Source organism: Rhinolophus hipposideros, assembly GCF_964194185.1.
Source record: "Rhinolophus hipposideros genome assembly, chromosome: 15".
In the NCBI taxonomy this organism is placed as follows: domain Eukaryota; kingdom Metazoa; phylum Chordata; class Mammalia; order Chiroptera; family Rhinolophidae; genus Rhinolophus; species Rhinolophus hipposideros.
The window spans coordinates 39,145,764-39,162,341 of NC_138061.1; the positions used below are offsets into that span (position 1 = coordinate 39,145,764).

The 16,578-nt window shown below is 32.9% G+C and overlaps 1 protein-coding gene across 2 annotated transcripts in view; it reads left to right on the forward strand.

The window, feature by feature from the left end:
• UBE2D1 (ubiquitin conjugating enzyme E2 D1) overlaps positions 1–4,119 on the forward strand; it is a 29,678-nt gene extending 25,559 nt beyond the window's left edge. For both annotated transcript variants that reach the window (XM_081073609.1, XM_081073608.1), the window contains 2 exons: positions 2,457–2,550; positions 3,244–4,119. In XM_081073609.1, coding sequence (XP_080929735.1) covers positions 2,457–2,550; positions 3,244–3,289 — 140 coding nt within the window. In that variant the 3' untranslated portion in view covers positions 3,290–4,119. The remainder of the gene's footprint in view (positions 1–2,456; positions 2,551–3,243) is intronic.
• Positions 4,120–16,578: the final 12,459 nt, after the last annotated feature.

Sequence of the window (16,578 nt, forward strand, 5' to 3'; positions counted from 1 at the left end):
ACTTCATCTAACGAGAATTATCAGATTAGGCTGATAAATGATTGAAAATGAAAGACTTCACACTTTAGAATAATGCAGTACATATAACATATTAGTCTAAACTTTGAATAATTAATAGCATTGTTATAACAACTGATACATAACCTATGTGGATTCTCAACTTTCACAGATATGTAGCAGTGTTCTTTGGTAAATTATCAGATATGTACATAGGCCATCTGAAGCCATTTTTGTTTCATTAGCCAATACTATTTGCTGTAGCAGTCCTCTTAATTTATGTCTTGTTTCTCTAACAGAAGAGAACCTGCAGTTGGAAAGTATTATTTTAAGTTAGAAGCATGTGCCCCTGAAGTAACTGGTAGTTTTTCCTTTTTATAAAATTTAAGAAAATTATTTATCTTGAAGGATTCAGGGGAGGAATCTATGGTCATTTAAAAAAATTGTAGTAAGTGCTACCTGAATATATAATTTGTTTTTTAAAAGTGATGAAGGATATGGAAAGCAGGGTCCGCAGCCATAATTATTTCAAGTATTAGATAAAGTAATACCCTTTAGGTCCATTAGGTATTGAAGGACAGTTGTTCTGGCCTAAAATGTTTGTATAAAATGTTCATAGAGATTCTAGTCTCTTTTTAAAAAATTTCACAACACACAATGGGATTTATAGATGATGTAATATAGAATTGTACACCTGAAATCTATGTAATTTCACTAACAATTGTCACCCCAATAAATTTAAAAAAAAATTTCGATAGTGTAACTTTTATGCGCTAGATGTAGGAAAGATTCTGTGTCAAAGGGTTATTCAAATTAATATACTCTTTCCTGGAATGGCATCACAAATTGTAATTCATTTGGCACAGTGGCTAAGTACTTACACATATAAAAGAAATGGCAGACTGCCAGATGTTGAGAACTTATCTTCTGACATTGGTAGCTTTTTATAAAGAATAATTAGTGTTGGCTTCTGTGAACTGTCATCTAAGAACAGTATCAAACAGCCTTTGTTTCCTCATATGTAAAATGAGGATTATAATAGTATTAGCACATAGGGTCACTATTTACTTGGCACATAGTAAGCACTCAAGTGAATGTTAACTATTCCTTTTTCTTTATCTTGAAACATTTGATTTGTGTGCATAATAGTGAAATCAGGGCTCATGGCTCTTGGCAGTGGAGTGGGGAGGTGAGGGACTTGCCTCTTGCTTATTTTATAAGGTAGCTTATACCTGCCCATTGTTTGTACATTTTTCACTTCGTTGTATTTAACTGTCTTATTTTGCTTTTTATCATGAGTTTAGTCTGGAAACGTTCCGGACACATGAGCCCAGATAATTGTGGTTTAATATACAATACTTGAAATTTTATTGGCTAGATGAATTAAAATATTAGTGTTTTCATTAGCCCGTAGCACTCCCTTTCTGTGTCATTTAATAATCAACTCTGCTTTATAAGTTCACCTGAGGATTTGTAAGAATAGGAAAAGCTAAAGGAACATAATAGAGGAGGCTGGAGATGGAAGGTTGTTCCAAAGATTCCATCCACGGACCCCCTCAGTGGTGGCATGCAATTAAAACAGAAAATGAGGAATCGGAGTCCTTCTTCTCTACTTTTTCAGATACTTAGATATTTTGTGTGTGTGTGTAGTTATTTGTATTAGTATTTTGATATTTGGCAGGAAATGACTACTTTTTCAGTTTTCGTCTGTATTTTAAAATATTCAAGTTATCTATAAAAACTATTCACATTATTTTTAAATGCATGTGATACAAATAATATATACAGAATAAAAAATTCATTGGAAAAAGTCTTAGAAATTTTCCTTCATTGTAGACAGTCTACAGCACTAAGCCAAAGTAAAAAAGTACATGAACACTGTCCAAATGGTTTGGACTGTTGACTGTAATTTGATTGCTTTACCTTGGATTGATTAGAACACAGATTTTTTTGCATTAAAATAGAGTAAAAAATGGACAGTTTTCTCACTGAAGTACAAAAGTATCTCAGAAAGAAACATCTAAACTTAGGATGCTATTCTAAAAATTTTTTGATTATGTACTATATTGGGATATTTGTGTTACCTAAAAATATTTTTGTAGAGAACTTTTGAGTTTAAGGTTGTTAATAGCTACTTTAGAGATTCACATTTTTAAAATAAGTACAAATTCAAACAGAATTTAAAACTTTAAAAGTTATAATTTTATATTATATACATTGTATGGTACATTATAAAATTATAAAATTTTTTATTATGTACATTGTATGGTATATTATAAAATTTTATAATTTTAAAAATCAAAAATACTTTTAAAAATTGAAAATTAACATTAATTTACTGTGATCATTTTATTTTGTTTTCTATAAAGTTCATTGTCTATATTCAATGAAATCATTTTCACATAATTGTATAAAGTAGAAATATCATTATCTAACATGATGTTCTCTTTTAAATCTAGTTTTATTGTCCATATGTTCTCTACTTTGTGATCCCAATCCAGATGATCCCTTAGTACCAGATATTGCACAAATCTATAAATCAGACAAAGAAAAGTAAGTGTTTACTTATATTAGTTTCTGCATGGGAACATTTTTATATAGTCTACCCAATAGGTTGCTTATACTTATAAGTTTATCTTTCCAGTGGAGTAAACCTTTCTTTTTAAACTATTAGTTTTTTACAGAAAATGTTATTCCTTCCCACATACATTTTAATCTTTTACAATTTAAGAGTACATGTTCTGCGTTAGCACAGTATGTTAAATTTTTGTTAAGAAAGAAGAATGTATAATTCTAGATAGTAAATTTAAAATGAAAGCATTTGATAATTGGAAAGTATTGAATATTATATTCCTTATCTTCTCCCAGGAAGAGAACTTATCCCTAACCGCTCCCCCCACCCCCAGACTGACCTAATTTTTAAGGTGTTTCATCTTACTGGTACCAGTGGTTCATTCGCAGTTTACAAATAATGCCCATTGTCTTTTATATGTTTTCATTAGAAACTGTTTTTTTCATTTTGTTGTTTATCATTCAGGTATATTTTCACATAGGTTGTAGAGAAGTCCATCAGTTAAAAAAATCACTTTTTCTGTTTTATTTATTCATAAGCCTAAGTCACATTTACCCAATAAATGCTGTATGTATGGTTATTGCACTTAAGCATAAAAAGGTAGAATATATAGATAGATCTTCTAAAAGATTCAGTTTGTATATTTTTACTGTACCCTTTTTGTATGCCCACAGATACAACAGACACGCAAGAGAATGGACTCAGAAATATGCAATGTAAAATTTAAAACATTTTCATATATACCAGAGTACTGTAAAATCTAGGTTTTTTCAATATTAGCAGTAAATTGAGCACTGTTTACTGTTTCATTGTACCATTAAATCCTTTGATTTTTACCCATTTTAAATGTATTTCTGAAGCAAGACAAAACATACTTCCAAAAATATCCTTAAGACTGTGATGAGAGCATTTATCATTTTATATGCATTGAGAAAGACATTTATTATGGTTTTTAAGATACTTGGACACCTGCATCTTCATGTTACAAGATCTACAATGCATCTGAAAAGCAACCAAATTATTTTTTGCTGAAACTAGACGTTTTTACATGACAAATACTGTATGTGTTATCTATGTCGTCCGTTTTATAAATCTGTATTCAGATTTCATTCTTGGTTAGCACACTTTATAATTTGTATTTTTTTACTGTATAGACTAAATATATTCTATTTACATTATGTCAACTCATTACTTTTTTCCTGTGAACAGTATTGAAAAACCCAACAGCTGATAATTAAATGAATTAACTGTCTGTCTCCCTAACTGTCTTAGGGTATTCTGTAGATCGATTGCAGATTTCTTAAACCTGAATGATCTTTACACTGTAATTCTCAGTATACTGATTATGGAGAAACACTTGTTTTGATTTTGTTATACTTGACTTAACTTTATTGCAATGTGAATTAATTGCACTGCTAAGTAGGAGATGTGTAACTTTTATTTGTTGCTATTCACGTTTGAATTTTTTTCTGTATAGGCAATATTATAATGATACCTTTTACAGATCTTAATGTAGCTTTTTCCATATAAATAAAATGCTTTTTCTACTATTTGTCTTGGTTACTTAAAAAGATAGGGGAAAAAAACTTACTTTGTAAGTAAGGATCAAAGCTATATAAAATTTTGCATGAAAATTAATTCCAAATTCTGAGAATGACGTCTGTTGGTTTCGCTAATTAATCATCATTAATTATATGTATTTTATTGCTTTAGGTTTGTATCTGTTTACTAAATTGTCAGTCTAAATGATTTACATTGGTCCCTTGTTATAGAAGAGAATTTAGAGTAAGTTGGGGTTCTTCTTGGATCACATTTAAATTGGATTAAGGTGTGTATAAGGTAGTGTCACCTACCTTGAAGAAAAGTCTTTATAGACCTGAAGAATAATTAGGTTAGTTCATTAAAATACCCCTCTAGATATAACTGACATTGTATTTCTTCACATTTTAAAATCTTGAATTTCTAAAATAGAATTTTAGTGCCATCACAGGTTGGAAGAGGACATCAATTTTTTACTATAGAAGTTATAGAGAAAATTCTAAAGCGATGCTTTCCTCTGTTTTTATAAATTGCCAGTTAAAAGTAATTTAAATGAGGAGGTTATCTTTGCAGATTTTAAAATCAGCTAGAAAGTTCTAATGTTTTAACTTGGGAAAAATACATCTCTAATTATTAGCATGCTTACCAAACTTGAGTGAGTGTCATTTTTAAGAAGAGTTTTAGTTCTGAATATTGCGGTAGCTGTATAAGTGTGCAAGAATCTGTAATGAGTGTAGTCATTAGCAAATCATTTAAATCACTTAAGTATTTTACCATGGTTCATTATTATTAAAGCACAGAATAACCCATTGTTAGAAATGTGTTTTTATAAATGAATGTAAAATAATTAAATGAATTGTCAAATGGATATTTAAGAAAATATAAGTTTAAAAAATAATTATATTAAGTGATGTCTTGAGACAGCCATATCATGAAAAACACTACTTTACTTGCTATATTATTATAAGCTATATTCACCCAGAATTTGAACATTCAACATCATTAGATTTTAGTATATTTTGATAGTGAAGGCTTTTGTTTCATGAATATCTTTCACTTTTTTATAAACTTTCATTTGTGTGGCATTTATTTTTTGAAGTGTCTTTTTTTTCTTTATTAAAGTTTTGAAACTTGCCTAACTCTTGTTGGCCTTTGCTTACATCTGAATTGTACAGCCATATTTGTGAGGAGCGCAAGTTCCTAACTAAAATCTTCAGAATTCATTGGTGGCATAATGATCAGTCAGATCACCATGTGGGTATGTTGTTTTTGCTTAATTCTAACAAAGTTTACATCAGTTACCTTTTATAACTAAACCCCAACCGAGGAGCCTCCCTGCATAGATGAACCATTAAATTAAGGACCTCCCTGAAGTGAGGGAAATAGGGAATCTTTTGGAGATTTAGAATCCTACCTCATGAAGTGCTGGATGCTTTGAAGCATACTTGAAAACCATATTCAAATTGGATTCTGGACACTTATAACTGCCATATGCAGTAAGTCGGTATTACAGGTTGAAGAGGCAACTTCACTTTCATCCCCTAGCTGTCTCAAAAGCATACGATTCCTGAAATACAGGCTTTACACATTCCTGTGTAAACCAAGTATTACTAATTTTTTCTTTGTTTACCCCACTCCTTCATGAACTTGGTTAGGGAAAATTAAAAATTTACTTTGGAAATCAACTATTTGTCATACTCCCTGACTTCAAATTATATTACAAAGTGACAATAGTCAAAACAATGTAGTATTGGCAGAAAAACAGACACAGACTATTGGAACAGAATTGAGAACCCAGAAATAAAACCATGTGTATATGGGCAAATAATTTTCAACAAAGGAGCCAAAAGCATACAGTAGGGAAAAGAAAGCCTCTTCAATAAATGGTGCTCAGAAAATTGGAAAGCCACGTGTAAAAGAAACTAGACTGCTATCTGTCACCATACGCCAGAATTAACTCAAAATGGATCAAAGGCCTACATGTAAGACCTGAAACAATAAATTACTAGAAGAAAATATGGATACTGAACTTATGGACCTTGGTCTTAAGATTTTATGAATTTGACCTCAAAGGCAAGGGAAGTAAAAGCAACAATAAATAAATGGGACTATATCAAACTAAAAAGCTTCTGCACAGCAAAAGAAACCGTCAACAAAACAAAGAGGCAACCAACTGAATGGGAAAAGATATTTGCAAACAACACCTCCAAGAAGGGGCTAATATCCAAAATAGGGTGTGAAAAAAATGTATACACATTTTAAGAAAGGAAAACTACTAAAATTGTAATAATATATACCGATTACAAAAGATGAATACAAGTCACGTTTGACTTCTGTGATTATAAGGGGTGCTTAAAGTTACCATCAGCATTCAGATACCTCTGATTATGGAGAACTACTGCTTGAGCAATGCTGGCCAAAGTGTTGGCTTGTATACATTGTTTGGCACCCCAACTATATAAAGAACTCATACAACTCAACAAGAAACAAAAAACAATCCAATTTAAAAATGGGCAGGGGACCTGAACAGATACTTCTCCCAAGAAGACATACAAATGGCCAATACATAGATGAAAAAATGCTAAACTTCACTAGCTATTAGGGAAATGCAAATCAAAAGCACAATGAGATACCACCTCACACCTGTTAGAATGGCTGTTATTAACAAGACCAGTAATAAGTGTTGGAGAGGTTATGGAGAAAAAAGAACCCTCATACACTGCTAGTGGTAATATGTTGTTAAAACTACTATAGAAAATGGTATGGAGTTTCCTCAAAAAATTAAGAATAGAATGCCCCATGACCCAGCAATCCCTCTTCTACGTGTCTACCCCCAAAAATCTGAAAATGTTTATCCATAAAGATATATGTACCCCTATGTTCACTGCAGTATTATTCATGGTGGACAAGACACGGAAACAACTGAAGTGTCCTTTGATAGATTATTGGATAAAGAAGATGTGGTACATATATACAATGGAATATTACTCAGCCATAACTAAAGATGAAATACTGCCATTTGCGAGAACTTGGATGGATCTTGAGATTATCCTAAGTGAAATAAGTGAGACAGAAAAAGTCGAGAACCATATGATTGCACTCATATGTGGGATATAAAACTGAAAGCAGCAAATGAACAAAATGACCAAACAAGCAAAAACTCATACACACAGACAACAGGTTAGTGGTCGTCTGAGTGTAAGGTGGGGAGGAGGGTGATAGAAGACGGTAAAGGAGGTCAGATATATGGTGATGGAAGGAGAACTGAATCGGTGGTAGACACACAATGCAATGTACAGATGATGTTATAGAATAGTACACTTGAAATATATGGAATTTTATTAACCAATGTCACCTCAATAAATTTAATAAATTTAAAAATTCATATAAGAAAAACCAAAGGATCAAAAGATAATTACGTCACAAACACAGAACACCGTGGCAACCCTAACAGTTAATTTTCAAAAGGGTAACTTTTAAATTTATTGATTAAAAACAATTCCACATGTACTTTTTAATTTCTATTATTTTATTACAGTGATGTTTACATTTGTACATCATTCATTCACTCCTTTAATTTCAAAGGATCCTGCTGTCACAGTTCTGTATTTTTTAAATGGAAAGAATGGGGAAGTTTATTTTTCAGATTAAAGGAGGTACTTGGTCATGAAGCTGTTTACATCATGTCTATTTATTGGTAGTCATTTTGAAATGGACTCAAAATCCTGTCCGGTGAATGATTTAAAATTTGAGCTCTGCAGTAGAATCGTCGATGCTGTTATTCATTCTTGTCAGGACCAGCCATGAAAAATGGGATTAATTTTTTAGCCGTAGCTATATAAATAGAACTTCAGTGTATTCAAATTGTTGAATTGGTCTGTTAAGATAGTACTGCTTTTTAGAAATGTTTATTTACATCATTTAAGTGATTATTAATGGAACAATAACATCTGAATTTTAAAAATTAAGTTCTATCACTCTATCAACTGTAAATTATGACTTTCAAAATTTCTTTAAAGCAGAAGTTTAATTATAATTTAATAGCCGAAAACTGTAATGCAGGTTATTTGTGAAAGTTCTCATTTTTTATAGTGCTTCTCTTTTACTGTTCTGGCAGTAAGGCAGAAGGTAGAGATTCATTTAATTTCACTTGTAAAAGAAGTCATTTGATTATATGTTCATGGATTCTGTTGGGTCAGGAATTAGGTATGAGGCACAATAAGAATGGCTGGTCTGTTCATAAAACGTAGGGCCTCAGCTGGGGGTGACTTAAATGTCTGGCAGCTGAAATCATCTGGAGGCTTCTTCACTGAGATGTTGGCACCTAGACAATTATTATCTACTAGAGCACTTATTTAAGTCTTTCTGTGTGTCTCGAGCTGCTCTCAGCCTGGCAGTTCAGTACCCAGAGGGAGCATCTGGAGAGCAAGTGTTCCAAGAGAATGAGGAGAAAGCTGCACGACCTTTTAACCATCTATCCTGTAGTTTATTGGTTGAAGCAGTCACAGGTCCTCTCAAATTCAAAGGGGATGTAGATCTTTACCTTTCCATGCAAAAGAATTTGGGATCACCACCACATGTTACTGAGTCTTCCATTCCATGTATGTATATATATATCATTCGATGTACTTAGGTTGTCTTTAATTTCTGATGGCTTAATTGCTTTGTTGAGGTCTTACACATTTTTCATTGGATTTATTTCCAGGTATCTAATTTTTTAAACCTGTTATGAAAGTGACCTTTCATCTCGTTTTTCCATTTGTGTGTTCTTACTGTACTGAAAAACAATTTATAATGTCCGCCTTGTATCCTGCAAACTTGCTAAATTCACTTTTTAAATTTTTGTAGAATTCTAAAGTTTTCTACACTTATGTTACCTGCAAATAGTGATCATTTCTTTATTTCCAATCTATATGCCTCTCATTTCTCATGTTGCATTAGCTATTATGTTGAATAAAAATAGTGATAGCAAGCATCCTTTCTTGATTTCTGAGGGAAAGCTTTCATTATTTCAATAGTAAGTATGGTGTTTGCTTCATATTGCTCAGTTCCCTTCTATTTTTAGTTTATTGAGCTTTTTTTTTTATCATTGTTGAATTTTATTGAATGCTTTTTTTTACATCTAGCAAGATTATTATTGTGATTTTTATCATTTTTCTTTGTTAATGTGGAATGAATTTGTTACATAGTTGGATTTTATCTGATTTGTGTTTTATCCAGTATGACAATTTTAGTCTTATAATTGGAATATTCAGTTCTTTGCATTTAGCGGAATTACTGATATAATTGGGTTTCTATCTACTATGTTCCTGGTTTTTTTTTAAACCATGTTTTATTTTTTTCTTCCTTTCTTGCCTTCTTTTGGATTAATCAATTTTTTATAATAGTCCTATATTTTCCCCTCTGATAACTTGTTATACATTCTTTGATATGTGTGTGATTACCCTGAATTAAAAGATCTATCTTTGCCTTATTACAGTTTAATATAAATTATTACTTTTACCATTTTTCCCAGGAATGTAAGAACCTTACACTACTTGGACTCTGCTACCCCTTTCCCACAGTTTGCATTATTGTCATGTATTATAATTCTACATATGTTAACTTCTACAAGGTGTTAATATTCTTATTTTGTATGTCATTGGCAATATATTTATCTCCGTATTTATTTTTTCCGATGCTCTTCATTGCTTCTTGTATTGTCATGTTTCCATCTGAGGTCATTTGCCATCGGACTAAAGAACTCCTTTTAGTATTTCTTTTAGTGTAAATCTGATAGTAACAAATATGTATTCTTTTTTTTTTTCCTGAAATGTTTTTATCTTGCTATTCTTTTATAGGATATTTTCACTGAGACTAGTTTACTACTTTCAGCACTTTCAAGATATTCCATTGTTTTTGGGCTCCACAATTGTGTTGCGAAATCAGCTGTTAATTTTATTGTTGCAGCTTTAAAAATAATGTCTGTTTTCTCTGACTACTTTTTAAATTCTCCTTTCTTATTTTTAGCAATTTTACTATGATGTTACAACGTGTAGTTTTCTTTGTCTTCATTCTGCTTGAGGTTCACAGAGCTTCTTGAATCTGTAGGTTGACGCATTTTCATTAGTGTTGGAAAATCATCTTATCATTTCATCAAATACTGCTTCTGTTCCATTCTATTTCTCCCCTTTAGGACTCCGGGATAAAGTATGTTAGACCTTTTGACAGTGTCCAGCATGTTTCCTAACCTATTTTCTGTGGTTTTCTTGTTGCTTTTATGCTTCAATTGAGAAATTTTATTGATCTTTTTTTTACCGTCCACTAATCCAATCTTCTGCTTGTCAAATCTGCTCTTAAACCCATTCACTCAGTTTCAGATATTATAGTTCATTTCAAATGTATTTGTTCTGGAATTAGCATTTGATTTTTTAAAAACGTTTCAGTTTTAATTTCCTAGATTAGTTTCTCCATTTTTTCTTTTTTTGAAGTCCTTATGGCTGTTTTAAAGTCTCTCTCTCTTTTTTTTTCTAACTTCAATTAACTGAATCATTTGTGGGTGTGCTTTTCTTGAAAGCCAGACATTGTATATACAAACGATAGAGACTCTAGATGATATTATCTTCCACCAGAGAGGGCTCGCCCTCTCCTTTGCTAGATAAATAATGTGTGAAGATTATCACCTTGAGACAATCAGGGTCTTGCTTAGTTGAGGTTGGTTTGCCGTTTTATCAGAGTCTATCTGTCTGGTTTACTCTCGTTCATAGCACACAGCCCTCTAGGACTGTCTTTGTTTTTTCAGTACAGAGAGACTGCTTTTCAATGTTTTTGATTCACAGTTTTAGCCTTTCACGTCTTTGAGTTTGGCAAACATCTTGAGGGAGGACTAACCACATGTGTGAAGCCTTTCAGATCTGCCATTTCCTCACTTGATCTGTGCCAACACCTAAAGTCTTACTGGTTTTTCTGTGATGAACTGTCGCCCTGTCAGAGATCAAGCCTGATTTCTCAGCCTTTCGCCACATCCCAATCAACAAGTGCCCTGGGGAAAAACAGGACTGAAGACCAAGGGCTGTCAGTTCCTTACTTACTTCAGTCTTTTAACTCCCGATGTGTTCTTTGGGGCCCATCCTCTGGCAGGCCTTTGTCTTCCCAACACTGAGACTGCAGGAAATTACACTATGTTTTCCAAGTTTAGTTCTTTAACTTCCTGACTAACACAGCTTAAGACTCTGGCACGTATCTTGAAGGGAAGACAAGTTGCATGTTGAGGTTCCATCGGTCTCCAGTTTTGTCACTCCAGTACTGTGCAATCACAAAGCTTTACTAGTTTCTCTGTCCGCCAGCAGTGGCCCACTGCCTGGGCTAAGCCCAAATTCTCAGCCTCTAGCCTGGACTTCAGGGGAAAATGACTGCAAGGACTCAAGAGCTTACTTCTGAGAGTCTCATGGCTTCTGGAGCAATCACATACCTTTTCAACTATAATTTTTATATTTTATCCAGTTCTGATTCTCGGTAGGACCCTCTATCTGCAAAAATAGAAATTTGTCATCTACAGAAATGTCAAAGTATTCTATTTGACCCAAATCTGATATTGTAGGTTATCAGCTTTAAATTTTTAAATAGCTCCCCACAGGCTCAGCAGTGGTTTTGCAGAGAGGCCTAGAAAAGAAAGAAGGGAGATGCTAATGGTCTTTAGATCCTACATGTCTATTCCAAACAGTGAAGCTCATTTTTATCTATCTATACATATCAGGGTCCTGTAGGTTCTCAGGATAGTTCTTTTGTTTAAATCATCCACCAGCAGATAAAGTACTAATTACTTATGAATTACTCTGGTGATCTGACCTGGATTGTATCTCCAGACTCATCTGCCACTCCCTGAATCCCACCAAACTTCTGCAGTTCCCAGTAGCTCCCAGCCTCTCCCACTTGCAGTGTAGTCTGGTGCTTCTCATTCTCAGACTTTGGTCAAACTGTTTACTCTGCCTAAAATGCTCTCTTCTCCAGGCCTTTAAATATCTATTTCTATGTTTCTTCTTTACCAGTTGAGGAAAATAAGTAGTCCTCATTGGTGCTGCTATGGGACTCAGTGTACATCTTTTACCCGCCAGCTGTGTTAGCTACAAGTGACACACCAGTGCATATAGCATTGTGTGATTAAAGCATACAATGTGTTGATTTGATACACTTACTTACTGTGAAATGATTACCACAGTAGCATTAGTTAATACTTCAATTACCTCACATAATCACTATTTCTCCTTTGTGGTGAGAACATTTAAGATCTACTCTTGGCAACTTCAAGTATATAATATTGTTAACTATGTTATAACCAGGTTATAATTAGATCCCCAGGACTTATTCATCTATAACTGGAAGTTTGTACCCTTAGCCAATCTTTCCCCTTCTGGCAAATACCATTCTACTCTCTGTTTCTATGAGTTTGGCTTTTTTAGATTATACATATAAGTGATATCATACAGTGTTTTCCTTTCTCTGTCTGACTTATTTCACTTAGTATAATCCCTTCAAGGCCCATCCATCTTGTTAACAATGGCAGGATTTCCTTTTCTTATTATGCATGGCTGGATAACATTCCGTTTTGTGTGTGTGTATATTGATATCAATATCTATTTCTGTATATATATCACATCTTTATCCATTCACCCATCTATGGACACTGTTTCCATATCTTTGCTATTGTGAATAATGCTGCAGTGGACATGGAGTGAAGATATCTCTTCGATATCTTGTTTTCATTTCCTTTGGATGTATACCCAGAAGTGAGATTGCTGGGTCATATGGTAATTCTATTTTTAATGTTTTGAGGAACCTCCATACTGTTTTCTATAGTGGCTGCACCATCAGCAATGAACGAGAGTTCCCTTTTCTCCACATTATCTCCAACACTGCTTATCTTTAGTTTTTTGATGAAAGCCATTCTAACATTCTAAGGTGTGAGGTGATACCTTATTTGGTTTTGATTTGCATTTCCCTGATGATTAGTGATGTTGAGTACCTTTTCATATACTTGAGCCATTTGTATGTCTTTTTTAGAAACGTGTCTTCAGTTTCTCTGCTCATTTTTTAATCGGCTTGTTAGTTTTTTGCTATGAGTTGCATGAGTTCCGTCTATATTTTAGATATTAACTCTATCAGATATATGATTTGTAAATAATTTGTCCCATTCCTTAGATTCCCTTTTCATTTTGTTGATTATTTCTTTCTCTGTGCAGGGCTTTTTAGTTTGATTTAGTCCCACTTATTTATTTTTGCATTTGCTGCTTGTGCTTTTGGTGTCATATCCAAAAAAAAAAAAAAATCATTGCCAAGATTAATGTCAAGGAAGTTCTTCTCTATATTTCTCTAGAAGTTTTATAGTTTCAAGTCTTATGTTTAAGTCTTTATTCCATTTTTAATTATTGTGAGTGGTATAAGAATTTCATTCTTCTACATATGATTATTCAGTTTTCCCTGTACCATTTATTGAAGAGACTCTTCTCCCCACTGAGTATTCTTGAATCCCTTGTCAAATATTAGTTGAACATATATGCAAAGGTTCATTTATGGGCTCTTGATTCCATTGGTCTATGTGCCTGTGGTTATGCCAGTACCATAACAGCTATATTTTGATTAGTATAGCTTTGTGGCATATTTTGAAATCAGGTAATGTGATGCCTTCAGTTTTGTTCTTTTTCAGAATTACTTTGGCTATTCAGGGTCTTTTGTGATTCCATCAGAATTTTATTTTTCTACTTCTGTGAAAAATGACTGGAATTTTGATAGGGATTGCTTTCAATGTAAAGATGGCTATGGGTGGTATGAACATTTTAACAATGTTAGTTCTTCCAGTCCGTGAACACAGAATTTCTTTCTATTTAGTTGTTTCTTCTTCAGTTTCTTTCTCCAATCTTATAGTATTCAGTTTACAGAACTTTCACCATCTTGGTTAAATTTATTCCTTAGTATTTTATTGATTTTGATGCTATTGTTAATGGGATTGTTTAATTTTTCAGATATTTTGTGTTATAGAAATGTAACTGATTTTTGTATGTTGATTTTGTATCCTGCAACTTTACTGAATTTGTTGATTAGTCTACTAGTTTTGGGGTGGAGTCTTGAGGATTTTCTATATCTAAGAGCATATCATTTGCAAGCAAAGACCACTTTACTTCTTTCTGATTTTGATGACTTTTCTGTTTCTTGCCTAATTGATCTGGCTGGGACTACTGTGTTGAATAGGAGTGTCTTGTTCCTTATCTGAGAGGAAACCTGTTTTCAACCTTTCACTGTTCTTTATATTTGCTGAGGACTTGCCACATATGGCCTTTATTATGTTAAGGTATATTCCTTCTATATTCTATATTTAATTTTTTAATAGTTTTTATCTTTAAAGGTTGTTGTGTTTTGTCAAATGCTTTTCCTGCAAATTGAGATGATCATATGATTTTCATCTTTCATTCTATTAATGTGGCTTATCACAATTACTGATTTGCCTATGTTGAACCATCCTTGCAACACAAGGATAAATCACACTTGAGCATAGTGTATGATCCTTTTAATGTGCTGTTGAATTCAGTTTGCTAATATTTTGTTCACATCTATATTCAACAGGGGTATTGTCCTGTAGTTTTCTTTTGCAGTTTCCTTAATTGGCTTTGGTATCAGGTTAATGTTGGTCTCTAAAATGAGTTTTGGAATTTTCCCTCTTCTTCACTTTTCTTTTTTTCTTTTTCTTTCTTTTCTTTTCTTTTCTTTTTTTTTTTGAATTGTTTGAGAATGATTGCTATTAATTCTTCTTTAAATGCTTGGTAGAATTTACCAGGGAAACTCATCTGGTCCTGGGCTTTGATTTGGTCAGGGATTTTTGATTACTGATTCAATCTCCTTATGATTAGTTAATTCCAATTTTCTGTTTCTTCAGGCTCTATGTTTCTAGAATTTATCCATTTCTTCTAGGTTATCCACTTTGTTGGTTTATAATTGTTCATAGTAGTCTCCTGTGATCCTTTGTATTTTTGTGATTTTAGTTATATCCATTCTTCTTTCATACCTGATTTTACTTGAGTCTTTTTTTCTTTTTTGCTTAGTCTAAGTCAAGTTTGTCAATTTTGATTATCTTTTTAAAAATCAGTTCTTAGTTTCATTGATTAAAAAATTTTCTTCTGGTCTGTATTTCATTTACTTCCGGTCTGATCTTTGTTATTTCCTTCCTTCTACTTACTTTGGGCTTAGTTTGTTCCTCTTTTATAGTTCCCTGAGGTGTAAAATTAGGTTGTTTCTTTGAAATCTTCCTGTTTTTTTAATAACGGTGTTTATCACTACAAACCGTCCTCTTAGAACTGCTTTTGCTGCATCCGGTAGATTTTAGTATGTTGTGTTTTAATATTTGTTAACTTCAAGATATTTTTAAAATTTCCCTTTTGTTTTCTTCTTTGACCCTTGGTTTTTCAGGAGTGTGTTGTTCACTTACAAATATTTGTGAATTTTCCAGCTTTCTTGTTATTGATTTGTGGTTTCATACTATTGTGATCTGAAAGGATATGTGGTATAATTTCAGTCTTCTGAAATCTGCTAAGATTTGTGCCTCTCATATGGTCTGTCCTGGAGAGTGTTCTGAGTGCTCTTAAGAAGACTGTGTTGTTGGGTGAAATGTTCTGTATATGTCAGTTAGGTCTGTTAGTCACAAAGGATAGTCTAAGTCCAGTGTTTCTTTATGAATTTTCTGTCTGCAAGATCAATCCATTATGTTACAAGTGGTGTATTGAAGTTCCCTACCATTGCACTGTTGTCTGTTTTTTCCTTCAGATCTGTTAGTATTTGCTTAATATATTTAGATACTCCAATGTTGGGTGCATCTATATTTAAGATTGTTATATCTTCTTGATGAACTGACCCCTTTATCATTATCTAATGACTTTCTTTGTCTCTTGTTACAGTTGTTGGCTTCAGGTCTATTCTGTCTGGTATAACTACCCTTGCTCTCTTTTGGTTTCCACTTGCATAGGATATCTTTATTCATCCCCTCACTTTGAGCTTATGTACGTATGTCCTTAAGGATAAAGTGAGTCTCCTATAGGCAGCATACAGTAAGGTCTTGTTTAGTTTTAAATCCATCCATCCCCTCTACGCCCTTTGATTGGACAATTTAATCCATTTGTATTCATAGTAATTATTGATAGGAAGGGACTTATTAATGCCATCATATTATTTTCTGGCTGTTTTGTAGTTCTCTTCCTTTTTTCTCTTTTGCTGCCTTCCTTTGTGGAATGATTTTCCATGCTTTGATTCCTTTCTGTTTATCTTTTGAGAATGTGTGGTAAGTTTTTGCTTGTGGTTACCATGAGGCTTATATGAAACACCTGATAGATATAACCACCTATTTTATACTAGAAGCAACTTAACTTTGATTGCATGCAGAAACTCTACCCTTTTACTCCCCTGCCTTTTAAATTTTTGATATTACTATTTCCCTCTATTTGTATCAT